Genomic DNA, 17,099 nt, shown 5'->3' on the forward strand with positions numbered 1-17,099 from the left:
GCCCTAGGATCATATCTCCAAGTTGAGAATCTGTTCAACTTTATTCAAGATACACAGTGAAACAGAATACAGGGTTCTAATTCAGAGACAATTTCCTCAAAGGGGTTATTTTTCTTCTCCCTCCCTCCCTCCCTCTCTCTCTCCATGACACTCACCCCCACCCCTTGTCCCTCTATTTCTCTCCCCTCTCTCATTCCCTCCCTTCCTTCTTTCCTTTGTCTCTGTCTTAAACCTCCCAAGTGGGTTTCTGCAACCTACTCCAATATTGTTACGTCTTATCCTCTCTAAACTCAATCCAAAAACTCTGCTGAATATACAGATGGTCTGTTAGGGTGTCAGCAACTTCATTTCTGATTTTCTTCTTATCTGACTTCTTTTCCCTGTCAGCGATGTGTTCACAGAGAGAATTAGTTTTCTATTCTTGGGGACATCTTATGAACTGATTGCCCAGAGAGATTTTGTAGTGACTTGGCTGTATATATAATACCAGTTTACTGGGCAAAATCCAGCCTTGTCCTGATTCAGTTCAAGAGAATATTGTATAACTGGCTTCTGAGGAGCTGGTGACCTGGCAGACTAAAACAAGGATCGTTTTCATTTGTCCACCAAACTGAAGTTAATCACCACAGGTTTTATTAGAGTCACTTGTGTTTGTTCAGATATGGATAGGGTCATGTGGTTCTTCCTTCACTTAACTTCATTGACCCTCAGTTTGTTTGTCAGTAAAAACATAGCTCATGACATTATAAAGATTAAATGAGATGGGTGTACAATCCATCTATACTAGGAACTGAAAAATACATATTAAAAATCCTGGCACATTAAAGCTATTAGATTCAAAAGCTAGGCTTCATGCTAATATTGTTTCTTTTCTTTTTTCTCTATTTTAAGTGTCCCCTACATGGGGATCATTAGGAGCCTGAAAAGAAAAACTGAATAAAATGCATATATACATATCATATACAGGTATTTGTGTATGTATACATATGTATACATGGATTTGTTTTACATATGTATATACACATGACATGTTGTAACTAGCTACATGTACCCTATATTGATATGTTCTCTTCAGTAAACACATCTCTCTTCATTTGGCAGAATCAGCCCACAGAATAAGTTATCTGGACTCAGAATCTTGATCCTGCTTTTCCTTCATCTTCTCTTGGTATCTGTCTCTGACTTCTAGGAGTATGACCTTTGAAGTTAGAGCTACTTGAATTTGGATGGTCCCTGTACGACCTACAGCAAGTTACTTTACTTTGAAGTCTCCATTTCCTCATTTATGTACCTGGAATAATAACACCTTATTAAGTGGCGATGAAAAAATATAAATAGCATGTGTGTTTAAATATGCATACACACACACACACGAATATGCATGCATGGACATATGTATCTGTATACACATGTATGCACACACCCACATGCTACACATCTGTCAGGTGCTGCCATCACTGCTGGGGGTGTTACTGTTATAATAATTAGTGATCCTGGTACTCCTTGATTGTCTTGTTGGCTGAACTTCCACATCTGGATACAGGGACTCTAGACCCCCTCTTCGCCTTTATACCAACTTTTAAGAGTATGAGAGTCCATTATTCCTAACAGTAACCCATCTTTAGGGCTGCAGAGATCCCCTCTGCAATATTTCTATGACTGTTGCTTAGAACTTTTACGCTGTGCACTTATGGGATCTCCAGGGCTCGGGCACTGTTTGCTTCCCACGCTGTTTCCTTTATCACATCACCCTAGGGCCCCATTCTCACTGCTTACAGCTTTCTTTTATCACCCCCACCCCACTTCCCCTTAGCACCCTTCCCCTAATGTGCTACTTAATGGACTTGATGTCTCCCACTCTGCTCACCTGTGACCCTGCCATTTCTGACCCCTGACCTCAGGCCTCAGCACAGCCCGCTAGCCTAACCGCCTATCCCATATCTCAAAATCAGCATACTGAGTACAAAATCTACTTTATTCCCTACTAGAATAAACACACTCTAGCCACTTAACTCCAATTTTTCTGTTAATTGGTTTTGCGTTGGAAGCCTTATCCCGAATGAAAACGTTTTTGACCTGCACTATCCAATATGGTAGCCACTAGCCACATATAACGATTCAGCTCTTGAGATGGTTGTAATGTGTTGTAAATGCAAAATACACATCAGATTTTCAAGATTTGGGAAAAATAAAATAAATCGTAATAATTTTCTTTTGCTAATTAGACATTGAATAGATACTATTTTGGATATATCGTCACAAATAAAGCATAGTATTAAAATTCATTTCGCCTAATTAGACATTGAACAGATACTATTTTGGATATATTGTCACAAATAAAACATAGTATTAAAATTCATTTTGCCTGTTTCTTTTTATGTTTATAATGCAGTTGTCAGAAAACTTTCACATTCCCATTGAACAGCATTCCTTGAGTCTATTTTGTTCATCAAGAGCAATCTGATCGCTCTCTTGTTTCCTTTCCTATTTCTATGACCCCATGCTTCTTACCTCTTCCCTTGACTGCAGAGATGGACCTCACTAGTCTCCTTGTCTGTAGTGTCCTCCTGACCCAGTCAGCTGTTTCTACGGCTTCATGGCTAGTCTTCCGATTGTATCACTTTCCAGTCTTCACTCAGCAGAAGTAGTGAAGTTCATCTACAGAAGCATGTTGGAAGGTATCTGCAACATAGAAGGACCTCCCTCCTTCCTACCCATCCTCCTTCCCATCCTTTCTGCCTCCTCACTGAAATAAATAGCAACACTATCAACTACTTCACTCCTAAATAGGATTCTCCTCCACTCCCTAAGAATGGTCTCCCTCTATGCCTCTCCCCCTCACAGTGACTCTTACCCATGCTGTGTCTCAAAAGAAGTAAAGCCTTACCACAGAAGATCTCCAAGATTCACCTAAATGGAATTAATTGTTCATTTCTGGAGCACTTTACATCCTTCTAACTTCTAAATATTGTCTCTAATTCTATCGATAAGGGCACAGGCTCCTTAAGTGGTAGCAGTCAGTGTGGTCAACCCCTTTGCATATATGTTCTCAATCCCTGAAAAAGGCTGCAAATTGGGTTAATATGTTACCCATTGTGCAGATGGGACAATGTGACTCAGAAACTTTAGTTATATACCCTGACAATGGCCACTTGGCAAAGAAGTGGCAGAACAGGGGAGCTGAGTTATTTATTTTTATCTACCTACCTACCTACCTACCTACCTATTGCTTCAGAGCCTAAAACATGTCCACCATGAAATACCGAGATTATGGTTTGACATCTGCACAGCACCCAGCACATTGCTTGGTATTTCTCATCAGATCCTGCACGTGCACTTACGCATGCACATGCACGCAGGCACACACAGGGGTGCAGGCGCACACACGCGTAGGAAAGCATGGAGGAATAAAACCGCCATAATGCGCTCATTCTTGTCTCTCAGCAAAAGTGAGAGGGCGGGGGGAGTTAGGTAGAGAAAGACACCTGTGTCATTTCAAATGAACTTATGTAAATTGAGGAACTTCAATTATAAAGTTTCCACCTATTTTTATCCTTAGAAATGATGTGAGTACAATTAGCGTTATTTATGTCATCTGCATTCTTCGAGATGGGGAACCTGAGGCGGACGGCTGTTGAGTACCTATTCTAAGGTCACATGACTGATATGCAGTAGCCCAAGACAAGTGATGCCTGCGTTCTTCATGGGCACCCTGCTGCCTTCGCTCTGGCACCGTTGCAGTGAGGACCCAGGCGGGAGGAAAATGCCGGGTCGGCCATGACTCCCCATAACAAGCTGAGCTGCCATTAGACACGAAGTGTGTGCAGACTGACGGGCCTCATCGGTGCAGTTGGTATCACTCCCTTTCCACACCACCTCCCAACCACTGCAGTAAATACTATATATTTACTATATATAAAGTAACTACTATAAGACATGCATACTTACTCTAAGGCTAGAAATTCTTAACCCTGCCACTCTTGACTTGTTAGGACCTTCGGGAAGTTTCGCGCCTTCCCTGCACAATCGGTATCACCATATGTGAAAATGTTCTGAGGAGAAGATCAGGTGCATGAGGGTATGAAAAATGTCACCTACTATATAAATAAATTATCATATTTCATTGTCTTCAGAGTCTTAGGAAAGTCCTCTTTTTTTTGTTTTTGTTTTTGTTTTACTGACTCCTCCAGTTCCTTACAGTGACAAGAAAGTAATAAACCGTCACATGCATTTTAACTCACTTTGTGTTGGTTAGTAGAGTCATGAAGTGTCACAGAGGGAATGGGAATTTAGGGAACATCAAATATAACCCACTAAGGTTAAAGAAGAGAAATTGAGGTCCATTAAAATGTGTAAGTAAGTTGTTCAAGGTCACAGAGAGTCTGTGTTGGAGCCAGAAGCAGAATGGTGGCTCCCACCTCCCAGTCTTGCCCTTCCCACTCACAAACTCCTCTCTGCTTACAAGGGTCTCTGCAGCAGGTTTAGCCAAATGTACTTCTTTTATCATGGGTCCTCTGACATAATATGGACACCAGTGATACTAACTATTCATTGAGGTGGAATATTCTATTCATTCAACAACTACTCCTTCCATGTTTCCTGGGTGCCAGGTATTGTTCTAGGCACTTGGGGCATAAAGTGGTGAATTAAACAAAGAAGGATCCCTCCCTCATGGAGCTCACATTCTACTGACAGAGGCAGATAGTAAACAAACAAATAGGAAGAAAATATCAGGTAGTAATAACCTCTGTGCAGAATATTAAAATAGGATGAAGTGATAAAAAATGATAGAGTATATACTTTAGTTGTATGTAAACATTTTTAAATGTTTTATTATTTTGAGAGAGTGAGTGAGCATGAGTGGGGGGGGGGAAGAAAGAGAGAAAGAGAGAGAGAGAGAGAGAGAGAGAGAGAGAGAGATTCCCAAGAAAGCTCTGTGCTGTTAACATAGAGCCCAACTCAGAGCTCGATCACGAACCATGAGCTCATGATGAGCCAAAATCAAGAGTCAGACACTTAACCAACTGAGCCACCCAGGCACCCCAGCTGTATATAAAATTTAAGTTGACATCTAATCATGGGAAGAGGAACAAAATTTTTGAGTAGAGAAAACAGAGAGTGCATCCGTTTAAGATGTAGACGGCTAGTTTCTCAAGGAATAGAATAAAAGGTTTAGGGAGGACGTGGGAGAACAGGAACTGGGGAGTGGGCTCAGCCTGCAGAGCTCTATAGGCCATGGTAAGGAGTCTGAGAAGGATTTAAAGCCAGTTTCATATAATCTCATTTTGGGAAGATCATCACATTGTCTGCTGTGTGAGATAGAAAATATAGGGAGGTAGGGTAAGGGTGGGATAGGAGAGGAGTTAACAGTGGAAATGAAGGGAAAAGGCTGGGGTCAAAGTCAGCTGTGACTGATGAGTTTGAATATTTGCTGATGTATACTGGATGGGGAACAGAGACAGTCAGGAGGGAATGAGTCCTAGGCTTTGGCCTTGAGAAACTGGATGGTGTCCTTCATTGAAATGAAAAAAAAATAAATAAAAATAGATGAATGGATTTGAGTGGTCGGCAGTGGGAGTGGGGTGGGCATAGACTTAACTGTAACACTTTCAACAGTGCTATTAGGTAAGAAAATATCACATTTATAAATACCTAAACTTTAGTTTAGAAGTCAGTATGCCCATAAATCAACAAGAGACAGATCCCAAAATTCAACTTTTTCACCAGTCATAAAATAGGATTCTGAGACCCTCACCTGGTAGCCAGAAGAACTAATATTCCCCTTGCTCTTTGGAAAACGTGATAAAATACTAGCTAAAATAACAGTAGTATCTTGAATGTCTACTATATGCAAGACACAACATCTATCTTATTACATTTACGGATAATGAAACTGAGGCTCAGAGAGTCCATGTAATATGCTCACATGCTCAGAGCTAAGAAGTAGAAAAAGTAAAATTTAAAACCATTTTCTATGATTCCAAAATTCATGCTCTTTTCATGTTGTTGCCACTGTACTATATCTTTGTTTATATAAAATTTTTAATGTTTATTTATTTTTGAGAGACAGAGAGAGACAGAGTGCAAGTGGGGGAGGGAGAGAAAGAGAGAAAAAGACACAGCCTGAAGCAGGCTTCAGGCTCTGAGCTGTCAGCACAGAACCAGACACCGGGCTTGAACTCACGAACTGCCAGACCATGACCTGAACCGAAGTCGGGCACTTAACTGACTGAGCTACCCAGGCACCCCACCACTATACTACATCTTAAAATTAAAAAAAAAAAAAGAACCCTGTTTCCTGTAAGTACTCAAGATAAACTAAGTGAACACAGCATTTCATAGAGTGGTGAGAAAAATAAAAACTTTATCTCATACAGGGTCTAAATGTTGATTATTGAGCAATCCACATTGACTACTGAAGTAATCAATGGTCTGGAAAGCAATTTATTTGCAACCAGACACATATCTCTTGAATTGATGTGGGGTATTTTTTATTTCCCTTAGATACACACCCACATCTCTAGCTCCTCTAAGGTGTAGGTCTTCTTTGTAAAATCCACCCACATCTAATTTTGACTTTATGTCCCTAGCAAAACACCAAGAGTGAATTATTAGGACATTAGGAAAGGTGGCTTTCATGAACAGTAAAATGCATTGACTTGATTCATGTGATAGTCTCTTTATATTTTTTAAAGACCTATGGCAAACTCCTATAAACACATTTTAGCCATGCTATTTTAAGGGTAACAAAAGTCCCTAAGAGGGAAAAATGGAGAGTCAGACACATTTCCTGCTTGAACTAGAACTGACTTATTGGCCAGCAGGACAGTAGAGTGCAAACATCTACACAGAGTTGTAGAGATATGGATTTGACTCCTGATTCTGCCTTCCATTTGCTCTGTTCCTTAGGCTGGTTGAATATCTATACGAAATTTTAAAGAACATATGAGTGTCCATTCACTCACCCCATGAAAAGATGGAATGAAATTGACAACCCCTTGAATGTGGGCCAGTGTGAGTGACTATCTTATAATTAGAAAATGGCAGAAATAATAAGGCATGATTTTCAACACTAGGTAAGAAAATGCAATCTAGGTTCAGCCTTCCCCTCTCCCTCTCTGGGGATATTTGCCCTGAGACCCCGTCACTGTGTTATGAGAAAGCCAAGCGGCCACATGGAAAGACCACATGCCCAACTGAGGACTCAGCCAACAGCCAGCGCCAACTGAGTGAGTGAGCTCTCAGCACACACCCAGCGCCAGCCCCAGCCCCTGATGACCCAGGGTGGAGCAGAGATGGGCAAATCCTGCTGGCACCTGCCCAAACTTCAGATGAGTGGACAAGATGGACGTTGACATCGTTTTAAAGTGCTAAGTTTTAAGTTTAAGTTTGTTAAATAACAGTTGATAATCAGAAGATGAACCTTTTCTGTGAGTACCTAAATATTATTTTCAGTCCCTCTGTGAGACCTTTCTTCTTTTGTTGCATGTTAGTCTGGAATGTACATGGAGGTTAAAGTCAAAGACATTTATTTGGAACTGGTCTCCAGTATTTAGTATCTATAAGACCCCGGGCAGACCACCTAAGTTATTAGAGCCTCACTTCCGTGAAAAAATGAGAATGATAATACAGACTTCATAAGACCATTGAGAGGATTAAGTGAGATAATGCATTAGAAATGCCATCCAGAAAGAAGGCTCCCAGTAGCCAAGAACCAAAATCAACAGCAGCAGTGGTAATACCAAAGAGTATGCCTTACAGGAGTCATGATCTTGTTTACGATTCTTGCTGTGCCTAAAGTAGAAATAATCTTTTGTTAAAGAGATTTCAAATACTGCCCTGGTATTTTTGTTTTGCAGGTGTCATGCCACAGTTTTGTGATCTTGATTATGCTGTTCCTGTGACAAAATTGTTTTAAGTAGAATGGTGACGACATGGCTTAACAAAAGGACTATGGATTTGGGGATCAATTATGCATGTATGTGCACACATGTGTGTGTATGTTGGAGGGAGGGAAGGAAGGAAGGAAGGAAGGAAGGAAGGAAGGAAGGAAGGAAGGAAGGAAGGAAGGAAGGGAGGAAGGGAGGAAGGGAGGAAGGGAGGAAGAAAGGAAGGAAGGGATGAAGGGAGGGAGGAAGAAAAGGGAGGGAAGAGTGTGCTGCAAAGGACAAGGATTCCAGCTCCCATAGAGACCTCCTCTAGAATTTGTGAATGTGGTGGGGGTAGGTGGGAAGTAGTAAAATAATGGGTGAAGGGGCCAATGCAATCTCAACTCAGTGTAATTGGGGGAACAAGGACAAAAGTTCTGCCATGAATCAGAAGCAATCAGAGGTGGCCTCTAAGACTTTTGCTGACAGTGCTCAGCTAGACTGTGGGGATCGGGGCTATATAAGACAAGGCTTCTGTCCTCAGAGAGCTAGTAGCTATTTCTAGCTCATCAGGCATAAGGAGTGACCTAAACTGTCTATGGACTTAGCAAATTACAGATACCTGGTTTAGCCTGACTTAAATAAACTGACATTAGCCTTTTTATTTGAAATAGGAAGAGGAAGGGTGAGCAATCCTTTGCTTCAATGTTCCGGTGACTTCCCTGCACACTCAGGATAAAACCCGTAGCCCTAGACCTGTCATGATCTGGTTTCTGGATACCCCAGCCTCATTCTCCTATCACCCCATTCCTTCTTCTCTCTCCACTAGCCTCACTGGCCCTCTTGCTGTTCCTCTGCCTGGAATCTTCTGTCCCAGATATCACATGGCCCACACCTTCTCTTTACCCAAGATTCTGATGGTGTGCCCCTCCTAGTCCAGGGAGCTTTCCTACCCTGTTATGAAACAGAATTCCCCAGGCCTGGTCACTCTCAGGATCCTTGTGCTTCTCAACTTTTCTCCTTCATGCTGTTCATGAACTGAGCATGTGTGGGGGTGGGGGTGGGAGTGTTCGTGTGTGTTTGGTCTGTCTCTCTCGTAACTTGCTACAATCATGGGGGCAGGAACTCTGTTTTTTCAGTGTTTCATTCCCACCAGACAGAAAAGTATGTGATACCAAATGGAGAGAACCAATAAATGCTTATTGTTTGAAAGAAAATATAATCATCTGTTAATATTTGTACCATGTTTGGTACAATACTGGGGACAAAGAGTTTTAGGTTTAGTTAACTCCAGAGTACCCTGAAAAGCTATCTGTTTCTATCCATGATTTGACTTTTCTCTATCACAATTCCTTAACTAGATTTCTAAGTCTGATCATTTGTTTTGTACACATCTGAAACCAAATATTACAAATGCACAAGAGGGTTTGTACACACAAGTGCATTTGTAGATATATTTGGACATACACAAAGCATATAATATGTATGTATACAATTACATAATATACATTATATAGCATATACGTTATAGTGTGTGGTATATATATATGATATATTCATACATGCTACACTATATATTTATATATAATCTAAACTATATATCAACATTATATATATATGTGTGTGTGTGTGTGTATATATATATATATATATATACACTTGTATATATGTATACATATGTATAGCCAGTTAGCTGCATACTCACTAAAATATCATTAATTAAGGGAAAAGAACAAAATTGAAAGTTTTGGAAGAGTTTAAAAGAAATAGGATTTAATCACTTTCAAATCCATTGGGACATAGCTGGGTAAAGCAATCGACCCCAAGTGGAAACCACTCATGTGCCTGCCTGAATGGATGGATGGATGGATGGATGGATGGATGGATGGATGGACAGGAATGATGTTAGCCCATTACAGGTAGGGAAATGGGGACTCTGAAGCACTCTAGGGGACTAAGTAACTAGTTCTACTGATGAACTTAATCCTCATGGCAAACTTGTTTGCTTGGCTGATTTGCTTGGTAAATGCTTTCTTTCCAGAACCAAGGTAAACTCCAGCTCAATATATCCTATGGCTATTAATTTCAGTGTAATGGAGTCTCAATTTTCCTATGTATTTTCAAACTATTTCAGTGTTCATATGTTTCAATTATGACTTTTTACCTCTGCCTTAGAGAGCTCACAGTTTTATTAGGGAGAATATTCCCAAATAGACTTTCACTCCACAGAGGGGTTAAGTATAAAAAGATGCAAACACCAGATAAACTCCAATGAGAGAATCTAATGAGGAAAGTCGTGGTGCCATGGAGACTATGGAAGAGATTTTTGGGATAGACAGGGCTTTCGGTCCTCATCCCCACCAGCAACCTGGGCACTGGGTTCCCCCAGGTGATCACCTTCCTCTGCCCCTTTCAATCTTGTCTTCCTTATGGGTTATAGAGCTAACTGGCCAAGTATTAAAGCATCCTCCAGATCGTGGACTCAATATTTCTTCCTGTGTCTTCTGTGTGTTTCCGAAGCTGGGTTCTATTTTATTTCATATGTACATCACATGTTGCCCTCAGGACCCCAGCCTTGGGCACAATTCCTAGGAAGATGCTGGCAGTGAGAAAGGCCTGGGCTCAACCAGGGTAGCCCTTGTTCCTGGGGACAATGTTCCTGGCCACCTCCTATCCTGGTGACAAGGTGCCCTGAGAACTGTCAGGCTGCTGATTCCTGTCCTGGAAACTACTCTGTAGCACAGGACCACAGGCCCTGCATGAAGTCCAGGGTAGTAAGTAGAAACCCAGGGAAAATGACTACAAAGATGCATGGGAATAGCAAAGACACCTTTCCCATGGACCTCTGAGGCTCGGAATTCTGGCCCTTCAGAGAGTTTGTAGCGTAAATCTTCAGTTAAAGAGACAAATGACACATTCCATTGGCTGGTGCTTATCAGCAACCCTGCGGAAGGATATCAGAGGAAACTGCCAGAAAATGACAGTGTCATGGTTCAGTCACTGACTGAATAAAAAATACACAGAGGTGAACCAAGCCTGAACTTCTCCTGCCTGTCTTCCTTTTCCTTCTCCCCCTGCTGCTCCTAGACACCTGGAGCCAAATCCAGAGCTGAGAGCAGACAGAAAGAGGCTCTGGGAATGCCCTTGTGGGGGTCCTCGGGGCCACCCTGGGAAGGTATGCATGAGCCCTGGATGCAGCTGAACCTCAGGAAGAATGCTGCACCCCCTTTGAAGATACCCAGGGATTCGCCCTAATTCAAGCCACCCTGATGATCACAGGGCCTCAGACTACTTGACTTACTTCTAACTTGACTTACTTCTAACTTGACTTACTAACTACTTGACTTACTTGACTTACCCAGACTACTTGACTTGCTTCTAACTTCTGGATCTGTGAGGTCTGCACAGTGTATCAGAAATGGCATCCCTGGTTTGACGACAGGTGAAGCCGGGTCCCCGAACCTGATCTCCCTCCCTCCCTCCCTCTCTCTCTCTCCCTCTCTCTCTCTCTCTCTTTTCTTTTCTTTTTTATAAGAGAGTCAATCTGCGGTATTTTATTATAACAGCCTGACAAAAGCAGTCCACTAGGCCTTGGCTGGGGATTCATTCATGTTCCCACAATGGTACATGGTTGTCTGCCCGTTTCTGGGAGGTAAGCACCACTGAGTCAGGATCCATCCCTGCACTGAAGGCTGTGAGGTTGGGGCCACATCTCTAAGGGGCTCTCTGTCTGCAGTCCTACCCCACCCACAAGCAGTGCCTGGTTTATGCAAGCCAGCTCGCCAGAAAAAAAAGCAGACACTGGGTGCACATGTCCATTGTCCTCGTTCACGAAATCATGTGATTCATAACCCATGGGGCAAAAGACGATTCATGAGCGTTCTCAACCCCAAGACACAGATAGTATCTTCTCACTGTGTTTCTGTGAACACGCATGTGGGAAAATGTCCGGGAGAACGCATACCTAAGTGCAACATTGGTCTCTCTGGGTGGTGAGATTATCTGCATGCATGAGTTATAATTATTATAATTCTTCAATTTATACCACTGAAGTAGAAATAAAATCATCCTTTGAACCTATTTCTCATGGCAGTGCAAATCTGGACCTTCTCCGCTGGGACTGAAGCTGTGAGCAAGGAAAGAAATACGACACCCGCATTTGTTGAACACCTGATAAGTACCAGGCACAGTACCAGGACGAAATCGCTCAGGTGCTGAAATTGCTAGTGGAAAGGTAGCAACGTGCACAAGTTTCTCGAAGTAGTAAGAGGCAGAGTCCCTCTCAATATGTGCCCCCAAATCCATGCCCTTGCACTTGAATATACTCAGGGATCTGATGACAGTTGACTTAGGGAAAAAAAAAAAAAAGCATATACAAAGGCAATGGTGTCACTAAATTGCTATCACACGATACATACACTAAAGGGAATCCGTGGTCAGAATGAACATTACCCCATTTTTCTGAAAATTCCACCAAACACAATCCTCAGAAAACTAGAAACCACTCAAGGAAAAGAGGGTAGGTTGGTTTTCCAGACACAGGTACTCTGAATGGTGCCGAGAGTGACAGGTGCAGGCTTGACAGCCAGAATAGAGAGACATGGGAACACGTATCAACACGGAGCCTCTCAAGCAGCACATCTGAGGACACCGGGGAGGGCCAGCACCCGGTGCCTCAGATCCAATCGGCCCTGTGAGCATGGCTGAAGCCAAGGAGAGTACGGTAATTGATTTTCACAATGATGATCTCTAGTCATCAAGAAAAGGTTACATTTTATGTTCAGAACCCTCTGTTTAAGAAAGCGGGGAAGCATATAATCCATTTGAGAAAGATTTTCATTTCAAATAGTTAAAAATTCTTTGAAAACATTTTTGGTGCTTAAAGGGATAAGTGACACTTATCTGGAAAATTCACTTATGTGGAACAACGTCTTTCCTAAAGATTCTAGATCAGTGAGGCGGCATGTTATATTTAGTTAGGCTTCTATCACTTCTCCTTTGTTGACATTCCCACTGTCTAATCTTCTTCGGCCTTTCAAACTTCCTAACTTCTAAGCATAATGGGGTTGTAAGTTTCTTGAGATGACAGATTGTGACACCCATTCTTGGATATTCTATGTCCCTGTGGTTCTTGGCTTTTTTCTTTTTCTTTTCTTTCTTTTTTTTTTTTTTAAGACCATGGAACAAATGATAAACTGATAGTCACAGAAAATGATGGACTCCCACAGTACCCATGAACTTTGACAAAGCCCTCCTGACATTTTGCAAAAAAAACCTTTTGGGTTCTGGTAAGAGTCCTAGAAGTCTGTTTGCTTGTTGTTGTTGTTGTTTTTCTAACAGCAACCTTATTTTTAAAAAGAGTCATTTCCATGGAGGCCTGTACTTTCCAGGTAACACTAGAGCTGGGAACACACAGGACTGTCCCTGCCTATCCTGCTGGCCTCCTTGCCCAACACCACGTCCCTCTTGCCTATCTTGCCCTGGAAAGAACTCATTGCTTTTTGGTGAATGTGCTGAGATCCTTCGTGCTTTCTCATATGCTATTCCCTTTCCCAAGGAAATCTCTTCCCAAGTCCACACCTTCTATGCCTAGTTTAAATGCTCTCTTTGAGTACTGCTGCTCTCAAGAACCTTCTCATTCTCTCAGCTGTTGGAGGACGGGTGTGGTCTTCTTTGTCTTTTTGCATATCAGGATGGAACTATGAGAGGCTGCAAAGCTCACTCTCGGCCACACCTGGGAGTCAGAGCCAGGATGAGAAATCCATCCCTGGTCCTCTCCCGACCTTGTTTCTTTCCGCGGCAGGGTGAACAACCATCACTGCAGCCCCCTCGTGGGCAGACACCCCTGTCCTCGACATTCTGTGTTTGGGAAGCCTATCTATTGTCAGCCCTTGTGGCCCACGCAGAGGAGCAGGGATGAGCCTTACCTGGCGTGTTGAGCAGGCGGGACCTTCTGCAGTGGTAGGCTACCTCCTGCTCACAGTGCTCCGAGCCGTCAATCATGGCTTCCAGCTGTTCCATGCTGCCGCCATAATCCAAGGCCATGGTGTAGGGCTTCTCTGGGTCGGCGCCCCGCACCCGGGTCAGCTCTGTGTTGTTGTGCTGCACTGATGTCCAAATCTTGTCCTCTGTCCAGAAAACACAACCCAAGGAAGGAGACATCAGAAGGAAGGTCAAAAGGGGATCATGCTTATATACCTCAATAAAGCCAGAGGTGTGGGGAGGAGGTGGGGAAGAGATCACTCAAGCAATGTGATACTTGGCTCCACGTGGGGCAATCAATCACCACTACAGCACTCTACTCGTGCAAAAACAAACAAAAAAATGACCAGAGGATTTCTGTTTCTCATAAAGCTCTGCCTTAATTTAATATGGGGGTTAATAGGGGCGCCAGAGTGGCTCAGTCAGTTAAGCATCTGACTTTTGCTCAAGTCATAATCTCGAGGTTTGTGAGTTCGAGCCCCGCATCGGGCTCTGTGCTGACAGCTCAGAGCCTGGCGCCTGCTTCGGATTCTGTGTCTCCCGCTCTCTCTGCCCCTCTCCTGCTTGCACTGTCTCTCTCTCTCTCTATCTCTCTCTCTCTCTCTCTCAAAAATAAACATTTAAAAAATATGCGGGTTAATAATCACGGGAGCTAAACTTGTGGGACCCCTTATGCTAAGCACTTAATGCCCATTATCTCATTTTAAAGTGACATTACCAAAATCAGAAGGAAGTTAGAAATGCCATGTTAGAAATGAAGGAAAAGTGAGAAGAATTGAATAGCTTACCCTCGAGCAAATGACCAAGCAAGAATAGGAACGTAGGGTGTCTGACCGCAAAAAAAAAAAAGCCCAGTAGCTTCCAGGTACTGACACACACTTCCCCACAAGACACACACTAGCATAGATAATTGTCTCACAGAAACACAAGTATCCCACTGAATGTTTGCTGCACAGAGAAAGACCTACGTATAGAAGGTATCTGTAAAATACACCTGATTAACAAGGGTGAGGTTATGTGATCCATGCTGTTCATACAAGGTACTTAGATGAAGTTCCTTTTTGCTTTAATTCTCTATGCTACCTCTAGTTACCAAAAAAAATATTTTAAGAGGTTTGCATAAAAATTCACATGCAGAGATGAGGACCTTTAGAGCAGGTTTGGAGAATGTGTGTTACCTCCTATAGGTAAGAATGGATGGTGAGGAGAGAGCAGAAACATTTGAGTTTTAGAGCTTGAGAGATATGTATTTGAAACCTACCCCCACCAATGACAGGCTTGGACAAGTCACTTCACTTTTCTAGGGCTCAGTTTTATTATCAGTAGAAAGAAGAAAGAAAGAAAGAAAGAAAGAAAGAAAGAAAGAAAGAAAGAAAGAAAGAGAAAGAAAGAAAGAAAGAAAGAGATACCAGCAGGAATTTAATACGGAATAGCAACCCAGCACATGAAATCGCAAGGCATGGTCTGAGATCCATCAGACATTCTGTACTAATAACCCACACTAAAACGTTGACTGCAATGGGACATAGAATTTCATTCTGAACACGTTCACAAATAAAGCAAATGAGGAAATAGGAAGACTTAAAAAGCTTTTGTCATCCGAGAATCTTGCCCACATAATAACATCATTACTCTTCATAGATTCTCAGAGCTGAAAAAGAACTTACCATAGACATCATGTGGTTTCCTCCTACTTTGACCTCCTAGTTTTACAAAGGAGGAAATCAAGGTCTAGGAAGTAAAGAAATGACTCAGGGCATACCTATAGACAATAATGATAAGCGCTGATACTGAAAGTAACTATTATTAATTAGTACTACCAAGAAGCAGGATTGTGGCTGTTGGCATATTTAACTGGAAAGGAAAAACACAGGCCACCAAGACCCCCAATTTTAATACTTTTTCTACCATAATTCTGTGGGTGACTTGGGATAAGTAACTTTACTGCTCTGCTCTTCTGTTTCAATATATTAGAAGGAGGGACAGAAAGAAATTTGGTTTCCATTGTCTCTAAAGTATTTTCCAACTTCAAAAAAGGAAATAGTGCTTGCAGCCAAAAAATTAAACTCTGTTCAAACGTTCTAAATCATCTTCAGACTATTCCCTAAAACCAGCCCACTGATAACCACATATCTCCAATGTTTCACACAGGCAGGATTACATGTTCTATAAATTCTCAAAAAACATACTAGAATGAAGGTTATTAGATTCTGACTGAAAGTAAAGATAGGATGTTGATTCTAATTTGTAAAAATTATGTTACACAAACAATTAACATGAAACTCAAAAAATGTTCATGCCAATATAAACAAACACTGATAATTACCAGAGAAAAGTGATTGTTCATTAATACAATATCGTGGACAGAGAAATAAAGACTGAGAGTTTTTAAATGTCCACGGTGCTCAGAAGAAGAAAAGAACCACCTGGTTTAATGTATAATAATAGATATTGTGTTACTTTTTCGTGTTAGGACATTTTACATACCTTATCCCTGGTACATATAACATTCCACCACGGTAAATACAGATAGATAGAGAGACAGAGAGACATAGACACAGGTACAGCTATGGATACAGACACAAACGTACTCATAGAGATATACATATATGAAGGCTTAGAGAGAGACGATAAACTTGTCCCCAGTCTCACTGTGTCATCTGATGCCAGAAGTGGTCCACACAGCATCATTAAATCCTACGAATTTAGATTTCCCTCCAAATACACACAGATTCTTATACCCACACATCCATTCATCTGATTATTCATGCATTCATTCATTGATTTGCTTATTCATTTACTCACTGACTCATTTTGCCAGAGTCACATTCTATCTTTAGCAAGATGGAAAAGGAAAATGTGTAGGAGAGACAACATTTCATCTTAAAGCCACTAATGTTGCCAACCCTGACTTCTGGAACCTGAGGGTGAATGGCAGTTCTAATAACTCAACTACTGGCACTTTTTGATATATGCAAATATACAGGAGATACAAAAGAACAATTAAGAGGTCCAAAGGGCCCCCTGTGATTTACCCAGACATCACAAGCCCTACAAATGCAGGATGAGTTATAAGAGGAGAGAGGATTATGTGAAACCTAGAGCTTCTTAGCTGGCTTTCCTTTCAAAGATGCCCTTTGTCCTCTGATTATTTGTTCCCCCGGGAGTTAGAAGAAGAAAGATTGAAAAGAAGGAGGTAATTGGATACTATTTCTTCTTGCTTTCTGTTATTTTCCCCCCTCAGTTTCA

General features: G+C 41.8%; 1 protein-coding gene across 5 annotated transcripts in view; it reads right to left on the reverse strand.

Annotated features, from left to right (window-relative positions):
- The window catches only part of CNTNAP5 (contactin associated protein family member 5), an 805,732-nt gene that overhangs the window by 236,995 nt on the left and 551,638 nt on the right, over positions 1-17,099 (reverse strand). For all 5 annotated transcript variants that reach the window (XM_011285200.4, XM_011285199.4, XM_045033599.1 and 2 more), the window contains one exon: positions 13,796-13,996. In XM_011285200.4, the coding sequence (XP_011283502.3) occupies positions 13,796-13,996 (201 nt within the window). The remainder of the gene's footprint in view (positions 1-13,795; positions 13,997-17,099) is intronic.

The sequence above is a fragment of the Felis catus genome, chromosome C1 (genome assembly GCF_018350175.1).
Source record: "Felis catus isolate Fca126 chromosome C1, F.catus_Fca126_mat1.0, whole genome shotgun sequence".
Taxonomy (NCBI): Eukaryota; Metazoa; Chordata; class Mammalia; order Carnivora; family Felidae; genus Felis; species Felis catus.